The sequence below is a fragment of the Pinus tabuliformis genome, chromosome 6 (genome assembly GCF_031772625.1).
Source record: "Pinus tabuliformis cultivar Carrire ecotype Pingquan chromosome 6, CPIR1, whole genome shotgun sequence".
Classification (NCBI taxonomy): domain Eukaryota; kingdom Viridiplantae; phylum Streptophyta; class Pinopsida; order Pinales; family Pinaceae; genus Pinus; species Pinus tabuliformis.
In genome coordinates, this window is record NC_142292.1 from 1,613,814,570 (window position 1) to 1,613,835,855 (window position 21,286).

The window sequence follows — 21,286 nt, forward strand, 5'->3', positions numbered from 1 at the left end:
TTCTAGAACATAGGTCCGATTAAGACAATCAGGATTCCCAAAGTCTAGAAGGAGATAGTCAAGGTAAGAGCGGAAGGAAAAAAGGGAGACGAACGCTAAATGAATCAATCCAAGCAGTGGGAGAGACTTTAGTTAACTCAGGAAGGGTGATACCTCTGTCAGAGGTATTTTTACAAACTCCTAAAAAGTTTTAAATGATTGTTCTAAGCTGGAATATCAGGGGTCTTAATAGTCAAGGGAAAAAAAGATATTTGAAGGAAAGAGTAAAGAAAGACAAGCCAAGTATTATGGTAATTCAGGAAACGAAAATGGACAGCCAACTACTGGAAGAAACTGTAAGAAAACTGAAATTAGGATATGAGGTTATGGCCATAGATGCAATAGCGACAGCAGGGGGATTGGCTATTTTGTGGAACCCGGAGGAGGTAATATTTGAACATTGGTTTACTTTACCTAGAATACTCTCAGGTCTGTTTAGATTAGTTGGGATGGGGGAAAGAATTTTGTTCACTGGAGTATATGGGCCTCCTAATCACAGCGATCGGAAAGATTTTTTGAAGAACCTCCATACTATGAGAAGTCTAGTCCCGAATGTTCCGTGGATGACAGGAGGGGATTTTAATATGATTAGGCATCTAGGAGAGAAGAGAGGGGGAGTAAGGATAGAAAATCCGAATATGGAGGAGTTCAATGATACGATTAGGGATCTGAGATTAGTAGATATGCATACACTGAATGGTGTACATACCTGGAACAATCGTCGAGGAGGGCAGAATCAAATTGCCTCTAGACTGGATAGATTCCTATTATCTGAGCATATTTTGAATCGGGATGTGTTCATTGAAGCTAAAATTCTTCCTAGCCTTGGGTCTGATCACTGGCCCATTCGGTTGGAGGTTGATATCAAACAGGTCAAAGGGAAGAAACCTTTTCGCTTTGAATCTTTTTGGCTTAGGGATCCACAATTTATAAAGAAATTGGAAGACTAGTGGAATCAATGTACTAGCAGGGGCAAAGGGAGAATGCATACTGTTCAATTGAAGCTTAAGGAATTAAAACTCAAAATCAAAGATTGGAACAGGAAAGAATTTGGGAATATTATGGAGGCTAAGCAGAAGTTAGAAGGAGAAATGGAGGACATCCAACAAAGAATAATATTGGAAGGCAGGGATGAAGATAAGAGTAGGGCGGAAGGGCGTATTATCAGTCAGCTAGAGGAGCGACGAAAACAAGAGGAGATTTTGTGCAGACAAAAATCAAGGGTACGTTGGTTAAGGGAAGGCGAAAGAAATACAAAATTCTTTCACCAAGCTATGATACAACATAGGCAGAGGAATAGAATTTTTTCACTTAAGAATGCAGAAGGCGAAAGAGTGCTAGAACAGGCAGATATTGAACAGACTCTAGTTGATTACTTTAATGGGGTGCTCACGGAAGATCAAAGGGATAGAAGGGAAGCAATTACTAATATCTGCAGGGAGATACCAAGAATAGTTACAGAGGACCAAAACAAGGCATTAATGCGGGCAGTAACCATGGAAGAGGTAGAAGAAGTCGTGATGAATATGGGTAGGAATAAGGCTCCAGGGTCGGATGGATATACAATTGAATTCTTCCAGGCAAGCTGGCACTTTCTAGGCAAAGAAATACTGGAGGCGGTGGAGGAATCACGAATAAAACAGAGAATCTGGCCAGGTATTAACTCAACCTTTTTTACCTTGATTCCTAAGAGTAATACATCAGAAGAACCACAGGGCTTTAGACCCATAGCCTTGTGTAATGTTATTTATAAGATTATATCTACCTTGATTGCGAAAAGATTGAAACCCCTCCTACCCAATTTAATTGCGCCTGAACAGACTGGGTTTGTGGAAGGTCGGCAAATTTTGGATGGTATAGTGGTATCTTAGGAAGTAATACATTCTTTAAAGCAAAGAAAAAAGAAAGGGATGCTTATGAAGTTGGATTTGTCTAAGGCCTATGATCGATTGAATTGGAATTATTTAAGAGCAGTTTTAGCAGCTTTTGGGTTTGAGCACAGGTGGATTACATGGATAATTAGTATGGTCTCCACCCCGAACTTCTGAATTTTGGTTAATGGGATACCTACAGATACGTTTAATGCCACCAGGGGCATTAGGCAGGGGATCCAATTTCTCCGTTTTTATTCATACTAGCTATGGAGGGATTAAGCAGAAAACTCAAGAAGGAAGTAAGTGAACAACGGATCAAAGGCATTAGATTGTGGGGAGATAATCTAATCATCACACATCAACAGTTCGTTGATGATTTGATGTTGTTTGGAGAAGCGTCGCTTAGAGAGGTAAGAAGTTTCAAACATGTCTTAGAAGTTTTTATGAACGCTTCAGGTATGGCGGTTAATAATGATAAATCTTGTACTTTTATATTTAATTCGCCTGAAGCTTTCAAGGCTCATTTAACCAGAGTTCTAGGCTTTAGACAGGGAGAGCTACCCACAAAATATTTGGGCATTTAGCTGGATATAAACTCAAACCGCATCAAGAATTGGCAAGGCTTATTGGATAAGATCCTGAAAATATTAGATTGTTGGACGTTTAGAATGCTGAATATAGCAAGCCGAGTTATTCTTCTAAAATCGGTATTAATATCTATCCCCATATACCCTTTGTCCATTATGGCTGCCCCCAAAGGCGTTTTTACTAAGTTGAGAGAAATTTTGGGTAAATTTCTTTGGGGGGGCCCACAGCAGCAGAAAAAATGGACTCTGGTTTCATGGAAGAATGTAATCAAGAGGAAAGAGGAAGGAGGCCTTGGAGTAAGAGATCTGGAAATCGTAAATAAGGTTTTAGGGGTGAAATTATGGTGGCGATGGGTACAGGGGGGTACAGATGTGTGGAAAATAATATGGATTCAAAAATATGATATGCCCGGCACAATTGAAGAGCGTCTATGAATAGCAGAAACTCCAAGAGGGTCACAAATATGGGAGTTAGCAAGAAATAACAAAGATCTGGTTAGGGACTTCGCTTTCTGGGAAATCCGCGAAGGACGTTCAGCGAGGTTTTAGGAGGAAGGATGGTAACAGCGTGAGAAGCTGGCGAGAAATCAACCTTTACATGACCTCCAAGCAACAGCGCAACGCGCAGGATTGGAATATGTAAGGGATTATTGGAGAGGAACATCATTAAATGATATTTGGAGAGTATGGAAACGACTGCAGGAATGGGATGAGAGTGTAAGTTTGGAGACTGCGCAAGTGTATATAAGAGAAATAGATTTGAGGAAAATTAAGATCCGAGAAGGTAAAGATATCCTTAGATGGGGTAAAGCAATGCAGGGTATGTTTACAGTTAAAGAAGTGTACTACTGGGTTACGAAAGAGGCCAGGGAGGATGAGCCAATGGATTGGAAAAAGATTTGGGAAGGTAAATGGTGGCCAAAAGTTACACTGTTTGCATGGTTGGTTTGCAGAGGAAGGATCCTGACTTGGGATAATTTGCAGAAAAGAGGAATGATTGGTCCATCAAGGTGTTATTTGTGTAGTAAAGAGATAGAGAATCAGGAACACCTATTGAATCGATGTATGTATACTCAGAGTCTGTGGGAAGAACTTCGGGTACTCTTTGGTAAGTCCAACAGGGATCCCGACAGTCTTAGGAATACCATACTTCAATGGGGAAAGGGGAATTTTCAAAGTAAACTGGTCAGGAGGATATGGAATTTAGCGGTTGGTTTTGTAATATGGGAGGTGTGGAAAGAACGAAATCGCAGAGTCTTTCGAGATAGAAGCTGCCACGAATCAAGAATTTGGGATGAAGTATGTCGATCGATTAAGGAAACGGTCTTATCTGAAGCCTGGAGTGACGACGATTGGAAATTAAACCCGAAAGAACAACGAATACTTTCCAAATTGAATATTGACTTTACAATGTTATATCCCAATACTGACAGGAGTAAGAGGTATCAAATGCAGAGCCCAAATCGTTTTCGATTTCCCGGAGAAAGTCGTATTAAATTGACCTTCGATGGGGCGTCGAAGGGAAACCCTGGGCAAGCAGGATGGGGAGGTATTTTTAGAGATAGTAGAGGAATTTCGAGGTGGGCATATGCTGAATGGAGAGGGGAAATGTCGAACAATGAAGCAGAGTTATGGGGGGTTTTTAATGGACTTCGAATTGCAACACGAAATGGATATAGAAACCTTGAAATTGAAGGCAATTCCCAACTCACGATTGATATGCTAAGGAAATTGAGAGGTGGCAAAAGCTGGGACCATGTGGCGAAGAGCTGGCGGACAGCAGGGATCCTACAGGACATCGAAGGTTTGATGCGGTCGATTGACTATATTACGATCAATCATGTTTTAAGGCGAGGTAATAGAGCAGCCGATTTCTTAGCCAACTGGGCATGTGGAGAACCGAACAGGGAAATGGACGGCAGTTGGTTATCGTTCCAGGAGGATCCACGGTGGAATGATTTAAAACTCATCTTAACCCAAGATAATGATGAAGCGATTGAGTATGAAAGGATTGATTAGCTGCCTCCCCATAGTGGATTGGAGGGGAAAAGACAAGATCATTAATGAATGCACAGGGTTTATGCAGGCGAGAGTAACTCAAATTAAAATCCGGCATGGTGTGTATACTCGAACATTGGGAGGAATGATCATCCCGAGAAGGAATGAGGGTAAGGTACTGTGGTGGAGTGGTGGATGCGGCAGGCGGACAGGGACCGTATCACATCATGATCCAAGACCTGAGACGTGTATTAATGAGAAGGTTTGGCAGCAACGACGTATCAAGGAGGAAAGGTGGCCGAGCAGGGTTATATTACTGCATGCGTGTAGCCGATCGGAGACAAGGATAAATTTGGGAGGGCATAGCAGCCAAGTGAGGGGGAGAGGTTCGGATTATCTGCTTGCATTCAGTCCGACGGACTTGGGAGAGAATATCAGCAGTGTTACGAAGTTACTGATACCCATAATGGCAGTGAACCCAGACAGGGGAGAAGGTAGGAGGACGCGAAGCCAGGGGGTAAGTCTGGATACGAAAGGGAAGAGTGCGGTTGAGGAATCATCGCAGCGCATTTTCCTTGACATACCGGACGAGTCGGAAGAGGAGGATTTTGATATTCGAGATTATATCGCAGAGGAGGAGCAGCGGCCGACCTCGGGTGGAAAGGTGGGTAACTGGAAGCAGCGCAGCGTTCCATTGGAAGACAGGGGAGAAACGGAGGAGGGTTCGGAAGAAGATGAAGAGGACGAGGGTGACAGGCGTGGAAGGAGTCGAGGTCGGCGGGGACGAGGTAACCTGAGGGGCAGAGGAAGGCCTGCAGCAAGTGGAGGTCGAGGGAACCGAGCTCGAAGATCTGCGTATGAGGAAGGATCAGCCAGTGGGGTCAGAGGCAGGAAGAGAGGGAAAAAGGATATGAGGAAGAAATTGCAGGAGGCTGAGGAAGCTTATATGCATGAAACCAACCCCAACATCCGGAGAATTATAGACCACTTAGAGGAGGATGCTCTGCAGGAACACTCTGAGCCTGAAATGGAAGATTGGGAGAGTTTTCTCCCTGACCCCGGGCACACAAGAGGGAGAATGTCTTTATACAAGCAGTCACTACATGTCTATTGGGGCATGAAGAGATTACTTGCCAAGGCCATGGAACAAGTGGCCATGGAAATGGTGGAGCTAGCTCAAGGAATGCCCACCCTTAAACGGGAGCTGAAGAATATCCAAGTAACTCTTCTCATGCAGGATAGAAAGATGGATAAGCTGGTGCAGTTGTTTAAAGCAAGTGGAATAGAGGTCAAGGTAGAAAGCGAGGCCAAGCCAGATGCAATGAAACAGTAGAACATGCAGATGTTGATAGGAGGTTTTTCTATACTTCTTTTTGTCTTTTTTGAAATATTAGATGGTCCTGCTTCCAGTTAAGAAAAGTCTGTTTGTAGTCAGAATAGAGGGGTTTTTAGCTTGGTTAGATAGACTGGACATATACTTTTTTTGGATGGCTATTAAAAACTTTCGATGGTCACCCGGTTTCCCTTCTGGGCGGGTGGAGACCTGCCTGTGTATGTAATATTTCTTTTCAGTAATAGAATCATGCCTCAGTTTACAAAAAAAAAAGATAACTCAATAACCTTACCAACTTGAAAACTCAACCTTATTTGGTTTCTAGAGTTGTCCTTCCACCTTTCTTTTGATTTTCTTCCGTCTTTTGGTCAACAACTAGTATATGTGCATGAGGTAGTTTATACCAGTCAAGTGATTGCCTTCCAAATGTATCTGGTGTAACAATTAAATATTACTTGTCTTGTTACCAACCATACTTTTTACCCCTCTCATACCTGTCTCCTTCCTTATCGATTTATACTAAATGTTTTAACATATGACATCTTCACGAATATCAATTTTATGTATCAAAGTTTTTTTGCAAAGTAACAAAAAGGTCTCCGAACTATTAACCGACAATCACCATGCAGATAATCCTATACCCTTCAAGGTGGAAATAACCATGCATATAATCCTATACTCTTCAAGGTGGAAATCACCATGCAAATAATCCTATACTCTTCAGGATGATTCCATATACAAAACCATGCCTTCTCTCTTAAACACACCTATCTGAGGTCTTATAATTGTTTAATAGTATAGGGATTATCACTTTACAACATTACACATGTATATGTCCCCAGATTTGTCTACACATATACTTCTTTGTTGATCTTCCCTCTTTAATTCTTATCCAAGAGTTACAGGATATGATTTACCAATTAACATATCTTATTAAATCAATTTTCCAAACAATTGTTTTCTCACGTAAATTCCCGAAGTATTAGTTCTGGTAGGTAAGGGTACCCCAACAATAATTATGTCAGTGCTTATATTTTAATGTAATGAAATTTATTTCAATTTCTCATGCCATGGATCTTTATTCCTATCCAAGAGTTACGGGGTATGATTTACCAGTTAACATATCTTATTAAATCAATTTTCCAAACAATTGTTTTCTTTCCTCAATGGCCTAACTATTAGTTCTGGTAGGTAAGGGTACCCAAGAATAATTATGTCAGTATCTATATCTTAATGTAATGAAATTTATTTCAATTTATCATGGCATAAATCTTTCACTTTTCTCTGCCTTAGCTCTATAACATAGATATTTATTTCATTCCTTGTCTGGTGTAGGTAAGGGTACCCAAGAATAATTATGTCAGTATTTATATCTTAATGTAATGAAATTTATTTCAATTTATCATAGCAGAGATCTTTCACTTTTCTTTGCCTTAGCTCTATAACATAGATATTTATTTCATTCCTCAGTCTGGTGTTAGATGTAGAAGGGAAGTTGTCTCTGGTACCACTTGTAATGTCCCTACTAGATAAAACCATGGTAATTTTTGGTAATTTTTTTTAAAAGAACAATAAATTTTGATAATTTTTTTTAAAAGAATATATATCAACAATGATGTAATATAATTAAAAAAAAATTCTAGAGAAATCACAACTCCTAACTGAATGACCACCATGGTACATTTCATCCTTTAATTTTAGTTGGTGTTGTATTCATAATTTTAAGTTATTAGTCCCTGCCTTCGGCACTGTAGGGAGTTTAGTGATAGTTAGCACGTGACCAGCAGCCAAAAATTTATCTGCACTATCAAAATTTAACTAAACTTTCAAGTTGCGATTTCCATTCACCCAAATTTTATCCAAAGTTTAGATTTCAGAGTCTTACTCATAACTGAATGACCACCGTGGTACATTGCATCCTTTCGTTTTAGTTGGTGTTGTATTCATAACTTTAAGTTATTAGCTTCTGCCTTTAGCGTTATAGGGACTTAAGTGATCATTAAGGCATTGACAATCCATTAATCGATCCTTTGACCAAAAATTTCTATGCCCTATCAAAATTTAACCAAACTTTCAAGTTGCAATTTCCCTTCACCCAAATTTTATCTAAAGTTTGGATTTGAGACTCTTATTAGAATCTTTGTGGGTCCCGAGGTAATATTAAATGGTTAACAAAATTTTATCTAAAATTTCGAAAATGGCTAGCAAACTTTTATTAAAGTTTCAAAAAACTAAAACACCAATTGCCATACATGAACTTTTATAACATTTTATCCAAGGTTTCAAATTTTTTACATCACCCAAGTTTCAACTGCATATATATCCAAACTTTTAGACTTCTTATTTGTCATTATGCAAAGTGGTGCTCCATGTCAAGTTGACACTTTTCCCGAAGCCAACTCTCCTCCACATGTCCCCACACTTCAGATTTCTCCTTTAGTCATTCATATTCGCATTGATTCATAAATAGATATCATAATGTGATGTACATATTATATAATTCGCTCTTCCATAAATATTAACATTAGAATTGTGACAAGGACATTCCCTGTATTTCCTTTCTGAAGCTTCATTTAGTGTCATGTCCAAAGGATAATTTTCTCTTCCATAGACATTTGAATGAAGATTTTTCTCTTTATTAGTGTCATGTCCAAAGGATAATTTTCTCTTCCATAGACATTTGAATGAAGATTTTTCTCTTTATTAGACATGAAAATAGTGATAGAGACATTACCTACATTATAATTGTGACAACAGACATTCCCTGTATCTTATTTTCTTTCTTTTCTTTCTGAAATTGGAGTTGCGCAGGAGACATTACTTGTATTTTCTTTTCCTTTTCAATTTTCCTTTTCAATTTGGAGTTGCACTTGATGTTGTCCTGTGTCATGGGCTCCCAGAGTGCATTGGTAACACTAGCTATGTTGACTCTTAGTTTTTCTACCATTTCCAGGTAGAGATTTCAGGGATGCTACTCTCACGCACCCAATTGAACCAGAGAAGCAGAAACATTAATCTAAAAGAACCAACCAGACTAAAAGGAAAGGGATTTGAGATGAGAGTAGGGAATAACAAAATTGGCAAATATAGTTCTTTTTTTAAATAATAGAAGTTTGAGTTAGCCTCTATACTCAAAATAGAAAACTACCTTATATCAATATTTTTTTCTCGCTGTTTTTGGCTATCAAGTTTCATAGGTTATGTTATTAAGCATCAGGTTTCATAGGTTCTGTTATTGCAAAGAATGTTAAGAATGTTATGCCAAGAAGGGCTTCTTATGATTTTGAATTAGCCCCTTCTTATGATTTCAAATTTCTATTAGTTAAACTAAGGTTTGATACAAGCATATGACAAAGCATATGATAATTATGGAGTCCATTTTGTAGTGTGGAATAGACTGATTCTAGTATGGCCTAGACCATCTGCTATGGAAGACCCCCTAGTGAGCCCTACTGGTCATAGTGATTGAAAATATTCAAATGCATGTGAATTTTTTTCTAATTGTCCACTAAAGGCACTTATATCAATCCCCTGTAAATGATAAAATTAAAAGGCCGATAAAAAGAAAAACCCATTACTGTAAATTGTGCGTTACTTGAGATAAACTGTCTGTTATGCATTGTCGTCTTATTGTTTTAGTGATCAAATCCGAAATCCAAGAAACGAAACAAATAATATGGTGAACTTGCTATATCTATGTTTATTACAATTTTGCATGTTTTCTAAAACAATTCAGCCAAGATTTATGCTGACGTACTGACCATTTTCTAGAGCCAATGTTTGAGAGTTGTTTGGCATTTCCTGAACGCAAATAGCCACTCGTGCCTTGCAAACTAGCATACAATAAGCTAAACTATTTTCGAGACTTGAAAGAGTAGCTAAAGTACAAAGAAACTAGAGGTAGTACCGAGGATCAAATTGAATGATGTAATGGCCATATCCCTATGGATGCTTCAGGCGAAGGGACTCTATAACACGGAGAGAAACAAGAGCCCTACAAGCATTGGTCACTAGACTCAATGTAGCCCTTGCGGTTTAGAAGGAGTCTGCTTGGTCTAACACCATTCTCTTAAAACCAACTTTGCAGAAAATAGACAAATGCATGCTATAAGTCTATGTTAACGACAAAACAATTACCAAACCATTTTAAAGGTTACGTAGTAGAACCCACTAGTCGTTTTCCAGGGGAATGCACAATAAATTACGAAGCACAGTGAGTCATTATGAAAGTCTAATTCATCAGTTTTTTAGTACCAGTACAAGGCCATCTTACTTATGGATAAATCACCATACTATTGTTGAACTCCTGCAGTAGGATTTACAAATATAATGCCAGGTTCGTCGAAATTACTAGTTTCATGGTTAACGTTAGATTCATAATTATAGAATACCTGGTCTAATTCTGGGATCACGTTGGTAAGTTCATTGTTAATGCTATATTCATAAATATAGCAGATGCCTAAGTCTGGGATCTGAAGACGGTATCACGACGTATCAGAGTAACACTACAGTAATTACAAATCATGCTAGATATCTTACTCGATGCCTATGTCGGGATCCTAAATTGGGATAACAAATAGCACTGAAGTGACTACCCCCTCTTGTAGTGATTACTCCCTCTTGTCAAGAAACTTGGCAAGAAGAATCACTGCTACAATTGACGGCGCAGATGAAGATCATTGCGTTTCATATTATTCACCAGATACAAATCTTTTTTTACTTAGTCTCATAACCACCCCACCCCGATTGAAACCCATAAGCAAATACATAGGAGGCAGAGTGCCCATAGAATAAGCACCCAGGTCAGTTTGTCAAGGGCGTCTAGATTTATCTGGAGTTTTTCCTAGTAGCCAGGGAAGCTTTTCCTAGTAGCCAGGGAAGTCTACTGCATGTAATAGCTTTCCCAGGATCAGCATGGTGGGATGCTTTGTGTGGAGATTGTTGGGGTCGACAGTAAAGTAGTTCAGAATCCGACAACAATTACTTAGGATCAAGTTTTTTTTAATTACAAAATTTTGAATCATTACCGAATGAGACCACTATGCACCTAAGTGCGAACAATGCAAGGTATGTCATGTCCAAGCCTATTTGAGGTGCTACGGATGAAACCAGTACCACTGCGGATACAATCACAGGAAATTTACAAAGATATTTTTCAAATTAAAAATGTAACACTGGCAAGATCCCAGACATAAAATGAAAAAAATGTAACACCATTGTGGTTAAGAGCCTTTCACTCTACTAATTGAGCTAGATGGGCTGGTGTCAATGCCATAAATTCTTCTTAGAACTCCAAGGAAACGTACATTGTGACCTTTAACTTTTCCATAAAAACAACATCATATGTTTATTTAAAAATAATAATAAATAGAATCAGTTTACAAATTTAAAATTTATGTGTCTTTCACATATTTAAGTGTTGTGGCATGTTACTTAGAAAGATATGAAAGATCGTGTGTGGGCAGATGTATTAAAGTGCAGTGACACATGAAGAAACACAGCTGAAACACTAATATTTCAGGTAACAACTGGGAGGATAATGAACCTGGAAATGAGTAGTATGAAATGCTAATATTGCAGGTAACAGTTGGGAGGACTACAAAAACATCAGATATTGTTCTACTGGCGGGTCCCTCAAAAGACACCCTGCGGATCATGGAAGCCCCATTTTTTCCAACAGGTGCAACATGGTTCGATCCTTCGACCGCGTGCACTGATGACCCATTCGAATTCATTTCCAATGAACATATTGTTGAGGAATTCCCATCTGGTGCCATGCTTCCATTCTTCTCAGCAGGCCCTGGTGCCATGCTTCCATTCTTCTCAGCAGGTCCAGCGCATTTTGATCCTTCGACCTCGTGCTCTGATGGCCCGCTTGGATTCAATTCTAATGAACATATTGTTGAATAATTCCCATCCGATGCTATGTTTCCATTCTTCACAACAGGTACAACATGTTTCGATCCTTCGACCTCGTGAATTGATGGCCAGTTTCGATTCAATTCTAATGAGCAGATTATTGAGGAATTCCCATCTGGTGCCATGCTTCTATTTCAAGATAGATTGGTAAACTCGCAAATTTTTCCTTCAGTACTTACAAAAAAAATTACAATATACAAATTGATATATAATGGACAAAGCTCAAGAGCCATTTATAGAGAAAGTATTTTTGAGAACAATCTGGAACCTCTTGTTTTATATGAAATTCAAACATTATTTTATTCTTTCATTCTACAGTAACCACATCAGTTCTTAGGGTTACCGTAAGAATATATACGTAAGCATACGTGGAAAATTTAGAGAGCACATTATTTCTGCACTCTCTCCCTACAACAATGGACAATGGAAAACAAAGGTGAATTAGAGAAGTTTAGGTTTGTTTCAACCTTCTTTTAATTTCTTTTCGATCGGGAGGGCGGGCCTGTCACCATGCTTGCTGTCACATATCTATCCTGTGTAAAAAAAAAAATTTGTTATGATGATTGTACCACCATTGACTTAATCGAATGCAATCATGCCATACATAACATTTACTATATTATTTGCACCTTCCTAAGCTTAGTCCGATGAACTTACGTTATTTATATTTGGCATGTACATACTGCTGTTGTCAAATCAACGGTTTAAGATATTGTGTAACCCATATGTGTTGGACTTACCTTTAATACTGCTGGACGGATCACATGGTTCGAGCATGGCTTTACAGATTGGATCCTTCCCGCGCCTACACCTTGATCTTACCGCCATAATCGACGGTGTGAGATCTCCGGGAGGGATCGAGGGCAGAGAGGGTTCCACGTTTCAGGGTTAGACTTTATGTTTATAAACCCCATGTTCCAGATTCTTTGCGATTTGGCTGGTCATTATGCAGCACTCCGACGCTCTGAGTATTTCTCCATTGCATCTGAATGTATGTCTCATATCCCGGCGCCATTTCTCTGTTGCCGCTTCTTGTCTACATGCATCATCACCAAGGTGTCTTCGCTCCGGATGGAAACCTCTGGATTTAAGGGGTAAGATCTACAACTCTAATCGTTCTTTAATGATTTTTAGAACAGTTTAGTTAATCTGTGATATAACTATTGCATACTGTTGCTTGACAAATGGAGATAACCCTCACAGGGTTCTTTTGGCGGTCTGCTCTCCTCGCCGGCGTTAACCCTCCGGATAATTACAGGTACGCCACCATTTCCAACTTACCTTACGGTAGTTGCTCAAGGTTACACGTTTTTCAGGTTATATATTTTCTGTGGTTTATATTTCCGGGTTTATGTGTAAACCCCAGCCACCTTATACCTCCACCATTGACGCAGATGGCGGTCAAAGACCTTATGGGTTACGGGTCCATGCGTAGGGTTTGATTTATGGTGGAAGCTTTCTCTTTTCCACGGCGGTTGAGTCTGAGTCTCCAGTCCATGAGACTATACAGCTCGACTGTGTCCGTGAAGCTACTGCACACTGTTTTGTAATATCTCATTTGTTTTGATGGCGAATCTTCACATACTCATCAAGTTTTCTACTGTAATAATTTATTTGGAACCGAACCATATGGTTTGACGGTCCTTAATGTAAATACGATGCTCTGTTAATTATAAAGTTTGTTTTCCTATTCCTCATGAAGTTTCCTTTAAGGATCGGCTTGGCACATAATACAGTTTGGCTTATTTTCAGTTCTCGTTCTGGGTTTTAGCTGATATGATTATATCTTGATTTATGACTGTATTTGTTCCTTCTATAGCCAGACTTGAGGGTTTTCAACGTGTTCGCCCTACATCTCATTCTATAGATGTAAGGACGAACTCGCGGGTTAAGGCCTGGTACCAAAAGGCCTTTGGTTTTACCTTCAAGCCTTGAATATATTCTATATGCTGTTTTTTTTCATTTTTGAGAAGTAGTTTCTATGCGCTCTGTTAATTGCTCTGAACTCTTGTATGAAATGTTATGAGTTATCCGACTTTTATCTTAGTCACAACAGTTCTGGTTTTCTTCATGATTATACTGTTCATACATGACGACCCGTGTACTAGGATAAAATGACTTCTCACGTTGTTAAAGCTTGATTCCAACCGTTTGAATACAAGATACTGTCTGCTGCTTATAAAAAAGGTTCTGTTTACCTGTTGATAAAATAATACTGTTATCTATAGAGAGAGTAATACTGTTTTGTTGTTAAAAAATGAATACGGTCTACATATTGACGAACACGCTGTCGCGTACTCAGGTTTAATGCTATGAAAAGTCTGTTTACAAAGTTACCGCTCCGAGCTGATTATTATTTGCAAACCATGCACATATTAGGTTAGGTTTTCGAACTGTTTATACTTAAAAGAGTAATGGCTATGACCGGCTACGGCCTGTCGCGGAAGTCATTGTCGTAGACTCGACTTGAAAGGAGTCTTAAGGGTTTGATACCGACTCTGTCTATCCTCAGGCCTAACAACCCGAGAGCTACCTACAGGAATTCTTTTCCAGTTTGCAGTTATAATGTTAAGAGTTCTTTGACCTTCAATGTTCTTTATATGATAGGGCCGGTCCTTCTACAGGACCTCGGGTCTGTTCACAGGTTACCCGACCTTCACACTCTAACCCTATCTCTAGCTATAGTATGTTCATGCTATAATAACAGTTATTTCCCTCATTACAGTTTTGTGATTAACTATGGTATTTGCTAAACATAACAGTCCGCGCTTCGATTCTTGCATAAACAGCTACAGTTATACTATCTACCAGTATTTTAGAGACTCTGTTGCTGTTAGCTATAGCTATTCTATTGACCGGTACTGTATAAATAACTGCAGATACTTCAGGGTTCTAGTTACTTACCTGTTTGCTGCTAGTAGGAAATCTCTTCAGTAAATCCCTGTATCAAGCTCGTTATCCACCCATCCATGAGACTTGTCCTCCGGGACCTGAGTCTCCCCCCGAGCTTATGCTTACCAGATCCCAATCCTCAGTAAGACACCACCTAGTGTCTTGACTATCTGGTCTCTACCAGACTTAGTCCAAAACCAGGTATGTTTTCCCTTTGTTTCTGTCTGTCACTACAGCACCGAAAGAAAACTATCCACCCCTTTTCCTTTTTCCTGGAAATCCTTCCAGTTAAGGGAAGTGGTTATTTCCAGTTTCATTAACTGCTTTCCCTTTTGGGAGCTCCAATGCTTTTCTGAGTAATTCTTTTAAACACATTGCTTTAATGCATACTTTAAAATTAACAGATTACTCTTTAAAAGAAAATAAGTTTCTCAATGTCATTCAGTTTTTACCACAGTAAACTTTTAAATAATTACATTTACGGGGTCATCACATCTCCCCCCCTTGATTTTGGACATCGTCTCGATGTCTAGTGTCCTTAAACAGCTCCGGATAAGCTTTCCGAAAAAGCTCTTCATCTTCCCAAGTAGCCTCATCCGGCTCATAGTGCTGCCACTGCACTTTAATTTGGGTAATAACCCGCTTCCGCAGCTATACTTCTCTCCTGTCGAGAATGTTCAGCGGCTCGACCAAGACCTCTCCTTCCGGTTCGACCTGCACACAATAACAGTGTCAGTTCTCTATTTCTCGACACTTCTTCAATTAGTTCAATTGAAAGTAACTCTTACCCGTATATCTTGCCACTTGATCACATGCTTAGGATCATAAATATACTTTTTAAGCATGGATACATGGAAGACATTATGAATTCTAATGTGGCTGGGTAAGGCTAGCTGATATGCTACTGGCCCAACTCTTACCAAGACCTGAAAAGGTCCAAAATAACGAGGCGCGAGTTTGGCACAACTGCTCCACTGCAGAGTACTCTTCCTGGCTTGTATTCTTATGTAAACGTGGTCGCCCACCTGATACTCTTTGAACCTTCTTTTTCGATCTGCAAAGTTCTTTTGCCGATCCTAAGCGGCTTTCAAGTTAGCTCGCACTCTTTTGACCGTGTCCTCCATTTCTTTGAGCATTTCAGGTCCCAACCTTAACTTATCCTCCAGGCCACTCTAGTTTGAGGGCGTCCGACATTTGCGTCCATACAGGACTTCAAATGGAGACATTTGCGTCCATACAAGACTTCAAATGGAGACATTTGGATTGATGTATGATATCCGTTGTTATAAGCAAATTCCACCAGATGTAGATAATCTTCCCACTGAGTCAGTTTTTGCATTACACATGCTCTCAGCATGTCTTCCAACACCTGATTCACTCTCTCCGTTTGTCCATCAGTCTGGGGATGGTATGCTGTACTAAAGTTCAACTGTGTACCCAGTTCTGCAAAAATTGCTTTCCAGGATGCGGATGTAAACTTTACATCCCGATCTGATATTATAGTCTTCGGAAGCCCGTGGAGTCTGAACACGTTCTGCATAAATATGTGTGCAATTTGGACTGCCCTGTAGGTCGATTGCACTGGAATAAAATGGGCTGCTTTACTCAGTTTATCAACTACCACCATAACAGAGTCATTGTTCCTCTTTGTTCTAGGCAACCCGGTTACAAAATCCATGGATATAATTTCCCATTTCCATTCCGAAATTGGTAGGGGTTGCAATAGCCCAGCCGGATGCTGATGTTCTGTTTTGATTTGCTGGCATTCTAAGCATCGCGCTAAATATTCAGCCACATGTCTTTTCATCCCTGGCCAGTAGTACTCCTTCCGAAGTGCAGCAAGCATTTTCTGGTATCCAGGATGACCTGAGTAGTGGCTAGTATGAAACTCATTCAGAATCAAATTTCTAAGATTATTGTCATTTGGTACAAACAGCCTTTGTTTGTAAAACAACATTCCATCCTTGCTCACTTCATACCCTTGTTGGTTTTCCTGGCTGGGAAGTGACTTTTGTCGCTTCATTTCCTGATAATCGGCATCCAAGTTTGTTGTTGTTTTAATCTTTTCTTGCAATGAGTTTTCCCACTTGCTGAGAGTAACTTCATATAGACATTGTACTTTTCGGCTTAAAGCGTTTGCTACGCGATTTTCCTTTCCCTTCAGATGCTTGATATCAAAATCGAATCCACTTAAGAAATCTGCCCAACGGGCTTGCCTTTCATTCAGAGTGGGTTGACTGAAATAGTTTGTCAAGTTGTGATGGTCTGTTAATAACAGAAATTTCTTACCCAAAAGATAATGTCGCCACATTTTAAGGGCATGTATAACGGCTTCCAACTCCAAGTCGTAGGCAGAATACTTCTGCTCATGCTCCTTCAGCTTCCTCGACTCATATGCGATAACTCTCCCTTCTTGCATTAGTACACCCCCAACGCCTTCCCGACTGGCATTAGTACACACAACATAATCCTTATTAGGATCAGCTATGCTTAGAACAGGAGTCGTAGTGAGTAAGTGTTTAAGTTGTTCAAAACTTTGCTGACATTCCAAAGTCCATTTGAATGTCCTTCCTTTCTTCTGTAAAGATGTGATAGGATATGCCACCCTCGAGAAACCCTCCACGAATCTTCTGTAGTATCCTGCTAACCCCATGAAAGATCTGATATCTGCTACATCTTTAGGCAGATGCCAATTCATTATGGTTTTAATTTTCTCAGGGTCCACTGCAATCCCTTCCTTGGTGATCACATGGCCTAAATACTGAATCTCTTCTTTGTAGAAATCACACTTGCTGAATTTAGCATACAGCTGATGCTCTCGCAGGGTTTGCAGCACTATCCGGAGGTGCTCCTCGTGTTCCTCCCTGGGACGAGAATAGATCAGAATATCGTCAATGAATATTAGTACAAACTTGTCTAAAAACTGATGGAACACGCTGTTCATCAAGCACATGAATATGGCGGGTGCATTAGTCAATCCGAAATGCAACACTACAATTTCGTAGTGCCCATATCGAGTTCTAAAGGCTGTTTTAGCAATATCTTCCTCTTTAATTCTGATCTGATGATAACCAGATCGCAGATCGATTTTGGAGAATACTGTCGCCCCCTTGACCTGGTCAAAAAGCTCATCAATCCGAGGTAAGGGGTATTTATTTTTGATTGTGAGTTTATTCAGCTGTCGGTAATCAATACACATTCTAAAGGTCCCATCTTTCTTCTTGACAAATAGCACCGGTGCTCCCCATGGAGATACACTGGGACAGATATAATTTTTATCCAACAATTCTTGTAATTGCATCTTCAGCTCAGTCAACTCAAGTACACTCATCCTATAAGGTGTTCGCGAAACTGGGGCAGCACCTGGTATCAATTCAATGGTGAAGTCAATATCCCTCTTCGGAGGTAATCCAGGAATTTCCTCCGGAAACACTTCCGCGTATTCCTTTATTATTGGAAGATGGTCTAGCGGACTCCCTTTATCTTTGGTTTTTGCATAATTTACCTGAATGGCATACACTTGTCATCTTTTCCGAATGCATTTCACTAACTGGGATGCAGTGATAGGCCGGACCTGCACTGGCCGTTTAATTCCCTGCATCTCCTGTTCCATTCCCGAGTCATCCTTGAATCGTATAGCTTTCGTTTTGCAGTTCACTAAAGCCCAATGCTTTTCTAACCAATCCATCCCAATCAGGACGTCATAGGACCTAAGTGGCAGCATGTTCAGATCTGCTACCACCGGCTGTCCTGCCATTGTTATGGAACAGTTTCTGATTTTTGCCATTACTCGTCTTTTAGCCCCTGTAGCTAGCTGTACCAGCCACGGATTCTTGAATTTTTCAGGCTGCAATTTACACTGTTCAACTATCTTTGGACTAATGTAACTTAAAGTAGCTCCCGGGTCAATTAGAACAGTGATAGAAAGGTCTGAAATTTTACCTTCGAATTCTACCATGGTGGGCTGATATTCCGCCTAGCGGTCGTCCAAGGCTGCATTAATTTTGTCCACACTTCGTCCCACGTCGCCCACGGTTGATGCCTCATGAATCTGAGAGATCTGATCAGTTCCCTTCCGCTGCGGGCAATTCTTGACATAGTGTGGTCCGCCACAGCCCCAACACTGTACTGGGGGTCTGGTTACTCCCTCATTATCCAATTTGATGGATGGCTCTCCCATTCTAGTTTCGCTAATAGGCTTAGGCCTGAATGAGCTTCTTGGTGCTACTCTGCTACTCTGGCCTTTGACACTTCCTTTAGCTCCACCAACCCGGCCTCCTCTATTGTTTCCCACAATTTTACTACCCTTTTTCTCATTCCATTTCCTGTTGGAACTGTCCCCTTTCTGTTTGTTCTGCTGGTAGCACATTCTAGCTTTACGGATAGCTTCGTCCATGGTTCTGGGATTGTCAAATTCAATCATTTCTCTCATATACATGGGCAAGCTGCTAACGAACCTCTGCACCTTTGCTTTTTCTTCTTTAAGGTAGGGTACATAACGGAGCAAGGAAGTGAAACGATTAATGAACTCATCCATAGTCTGCTCTCCTAATCGCAGATCATGGAATTCCTTGGCTTTTTCATCATAAAAGCGCTCTGTCAAGTATCTTTCTTTAAAATACTTTTGAAATTTTTCCCATGTTATGGTTCGTTCACTCACTCCCTTTACGATTTTAACTTCTTCCCACCACAATGTTGCCTTCCCTTGCAACTGAAAGATGGCCAATCTCGCCTTCAGGTTATGGTCATACTCATATAGCTGAAAATATTTATTCATGTTAATCAGCCATGCTTCAGCTGCTTCCTCTTGCTCTCCATCGTAGTGTGGGGGTTTGATTTTCCGGAATTCTCCCTGCAATTCCACCTTCTGTCGCTTTGAAGTCTGTTGTTCAGAGGCATTATCAGATTGATCTTCTCCATCTTCTGGAATCTCAGATTCTGCGCGATAATGCTGCTCCTCCGTCATTCTCTGTTGCTCTGCACTAGGGTTGGCCAGTGGCGGGTTCTGTTTGTCAGACAAACTTTTTAATATCCTTTCTTGCTCCATTGTCAAACGTGCATTGTCTTCACGCAACCGAGCCATCTCATTCTTCAGCTCTTGAACTGTTTCTAATATGGCCAGATTTGTACTACGAGTCTCCTCTCCCAACTGCACCCACAACTCTGGGTTGTTTCCCGGATTCATTTTTCCCTGTATTCACCTGGTCTGTTCTAATCAGAAAACAGTCAATCATTGTGAGCTTCTGGCACAATTTTTATCACCTCAATCAAGAAATATCAGTACTATAAGGACTCTTTTCTTTTTTTAAGGAAAACATGCTATTCATATCCCAGAGGCCACAGTATGGCAACCCGGGCTCTGACACCAATTGTCACATATCTATCCTGTCTTAAGCATGTAAAAAAATAAAATTGTTATGATGTTTGTACCACCATTGACTTAATCGAATGCAATCATGCCATACATAACATTTACTATATTATTTGCACCTTCCTAAGCTTAGTCTGATGAACTTACGTTATTTATATTTGGCATGTACATACCGCTGTTATCAAATCAACGGTTTAAGATATTGTGTAACCCATATGTCAATCATCATAATGGTGTCGGGCTGTGTTGGTACTCTGCCAAGGTTTATATATATTATATGATTTATCATAAACCCACCAACAGATACGCTGGCGCTTCCTCTGCTGGACATTTGGACTTACCTTTAATACTGCTGGACAGATCACGTGGTTCGAGCATGGCTTTACAGATTGGATCCTTCCCGCGCCTACACCTTGATCTTACCGCCATAATCGACGGTGTGAGATCTCCGGGAGGGATCGAGGGCAGAGAGGGTTCCACGTTTCAGGGCTAGACTTTATGTTTATAAACCCCATGTTCTGGATTCTTTGCGATTTGGCTGGTCATTTGCAGCGCTCCGATGCTCTGAGTATTCCTCCATTGCCTCTGAATGTATGTCTCATATTCCGGCGCCATTTCTCTGTTGCCGCTCCTTGTCTACAGCTTCATCACCAAGGTGTCTTCGCTCCGGATGGAAACCTCTGGATTTGCGGGGTAAGATCTACAACTCTAATCGTTCTTTAATGATTTTTAGAACAGTTTAGTTAATCTGTGATATAACTATTGCATACTGTTGCTTGACAGATGGAGATAACCCTCACAGGGTTCTTTTGGCGGTCTGCTCTCCTTGCCGGCGTTAACCCTCCGGATAATTACAGGTACGCCACCATTTCCAACTTACCTTACGGTAGTTGCTCAAGGTTACACGTTTTTCAGGTTATATATTTTATGTGGTTTATATTTTCGGGCTTATGTGTAAACCCCAGCCACCTTATACCTCCACCATTGACGCAGATGGCGGTCAAAGACCTTATGGGTTACGGGTCCATGCGTAGGGTTTGATTTAAGGTGGAAGCTTTCTCTTTTCCACGGCGGTTGAGTCTGAGTCTCCAGTCCATGAGACTATACAGCTCGACTGTGTCCGTGAAGCTACTGCACACTGTTTTGTAATATCTCATTTGTTTTGATGGCGAATCTTCACATACTCATTAAGTTTTCTACTGTAATAATTTATTTGGAACCGAACTATATGGTTTGACGGTCCTTAATGTAAATACGATGCTCTGTTAATTAT

General features: G+C 40.3%; 1 protein-coding gene across 1 annotated transcript; it reads left to right on the plus strand.

Annotated features, from left to right (window-relative positions):
* The first annotated feature begins 308 nt into the window (after window positions 1-308).
* LOC149265068 (uncharacterized) lies at window positions 309-989 on the plus strand. The gene has a single exon (XM_089401688.1). The coding sequence runs from the start codon at window positions 309-311 to the stop codon at window positions 987-989; it is 681 nt and encodes a 226-aa protein (XP_089257814.1).
* The last annotated feature ends 20,297 nt before the right edge of the window (window positions 990-21,286 follow it).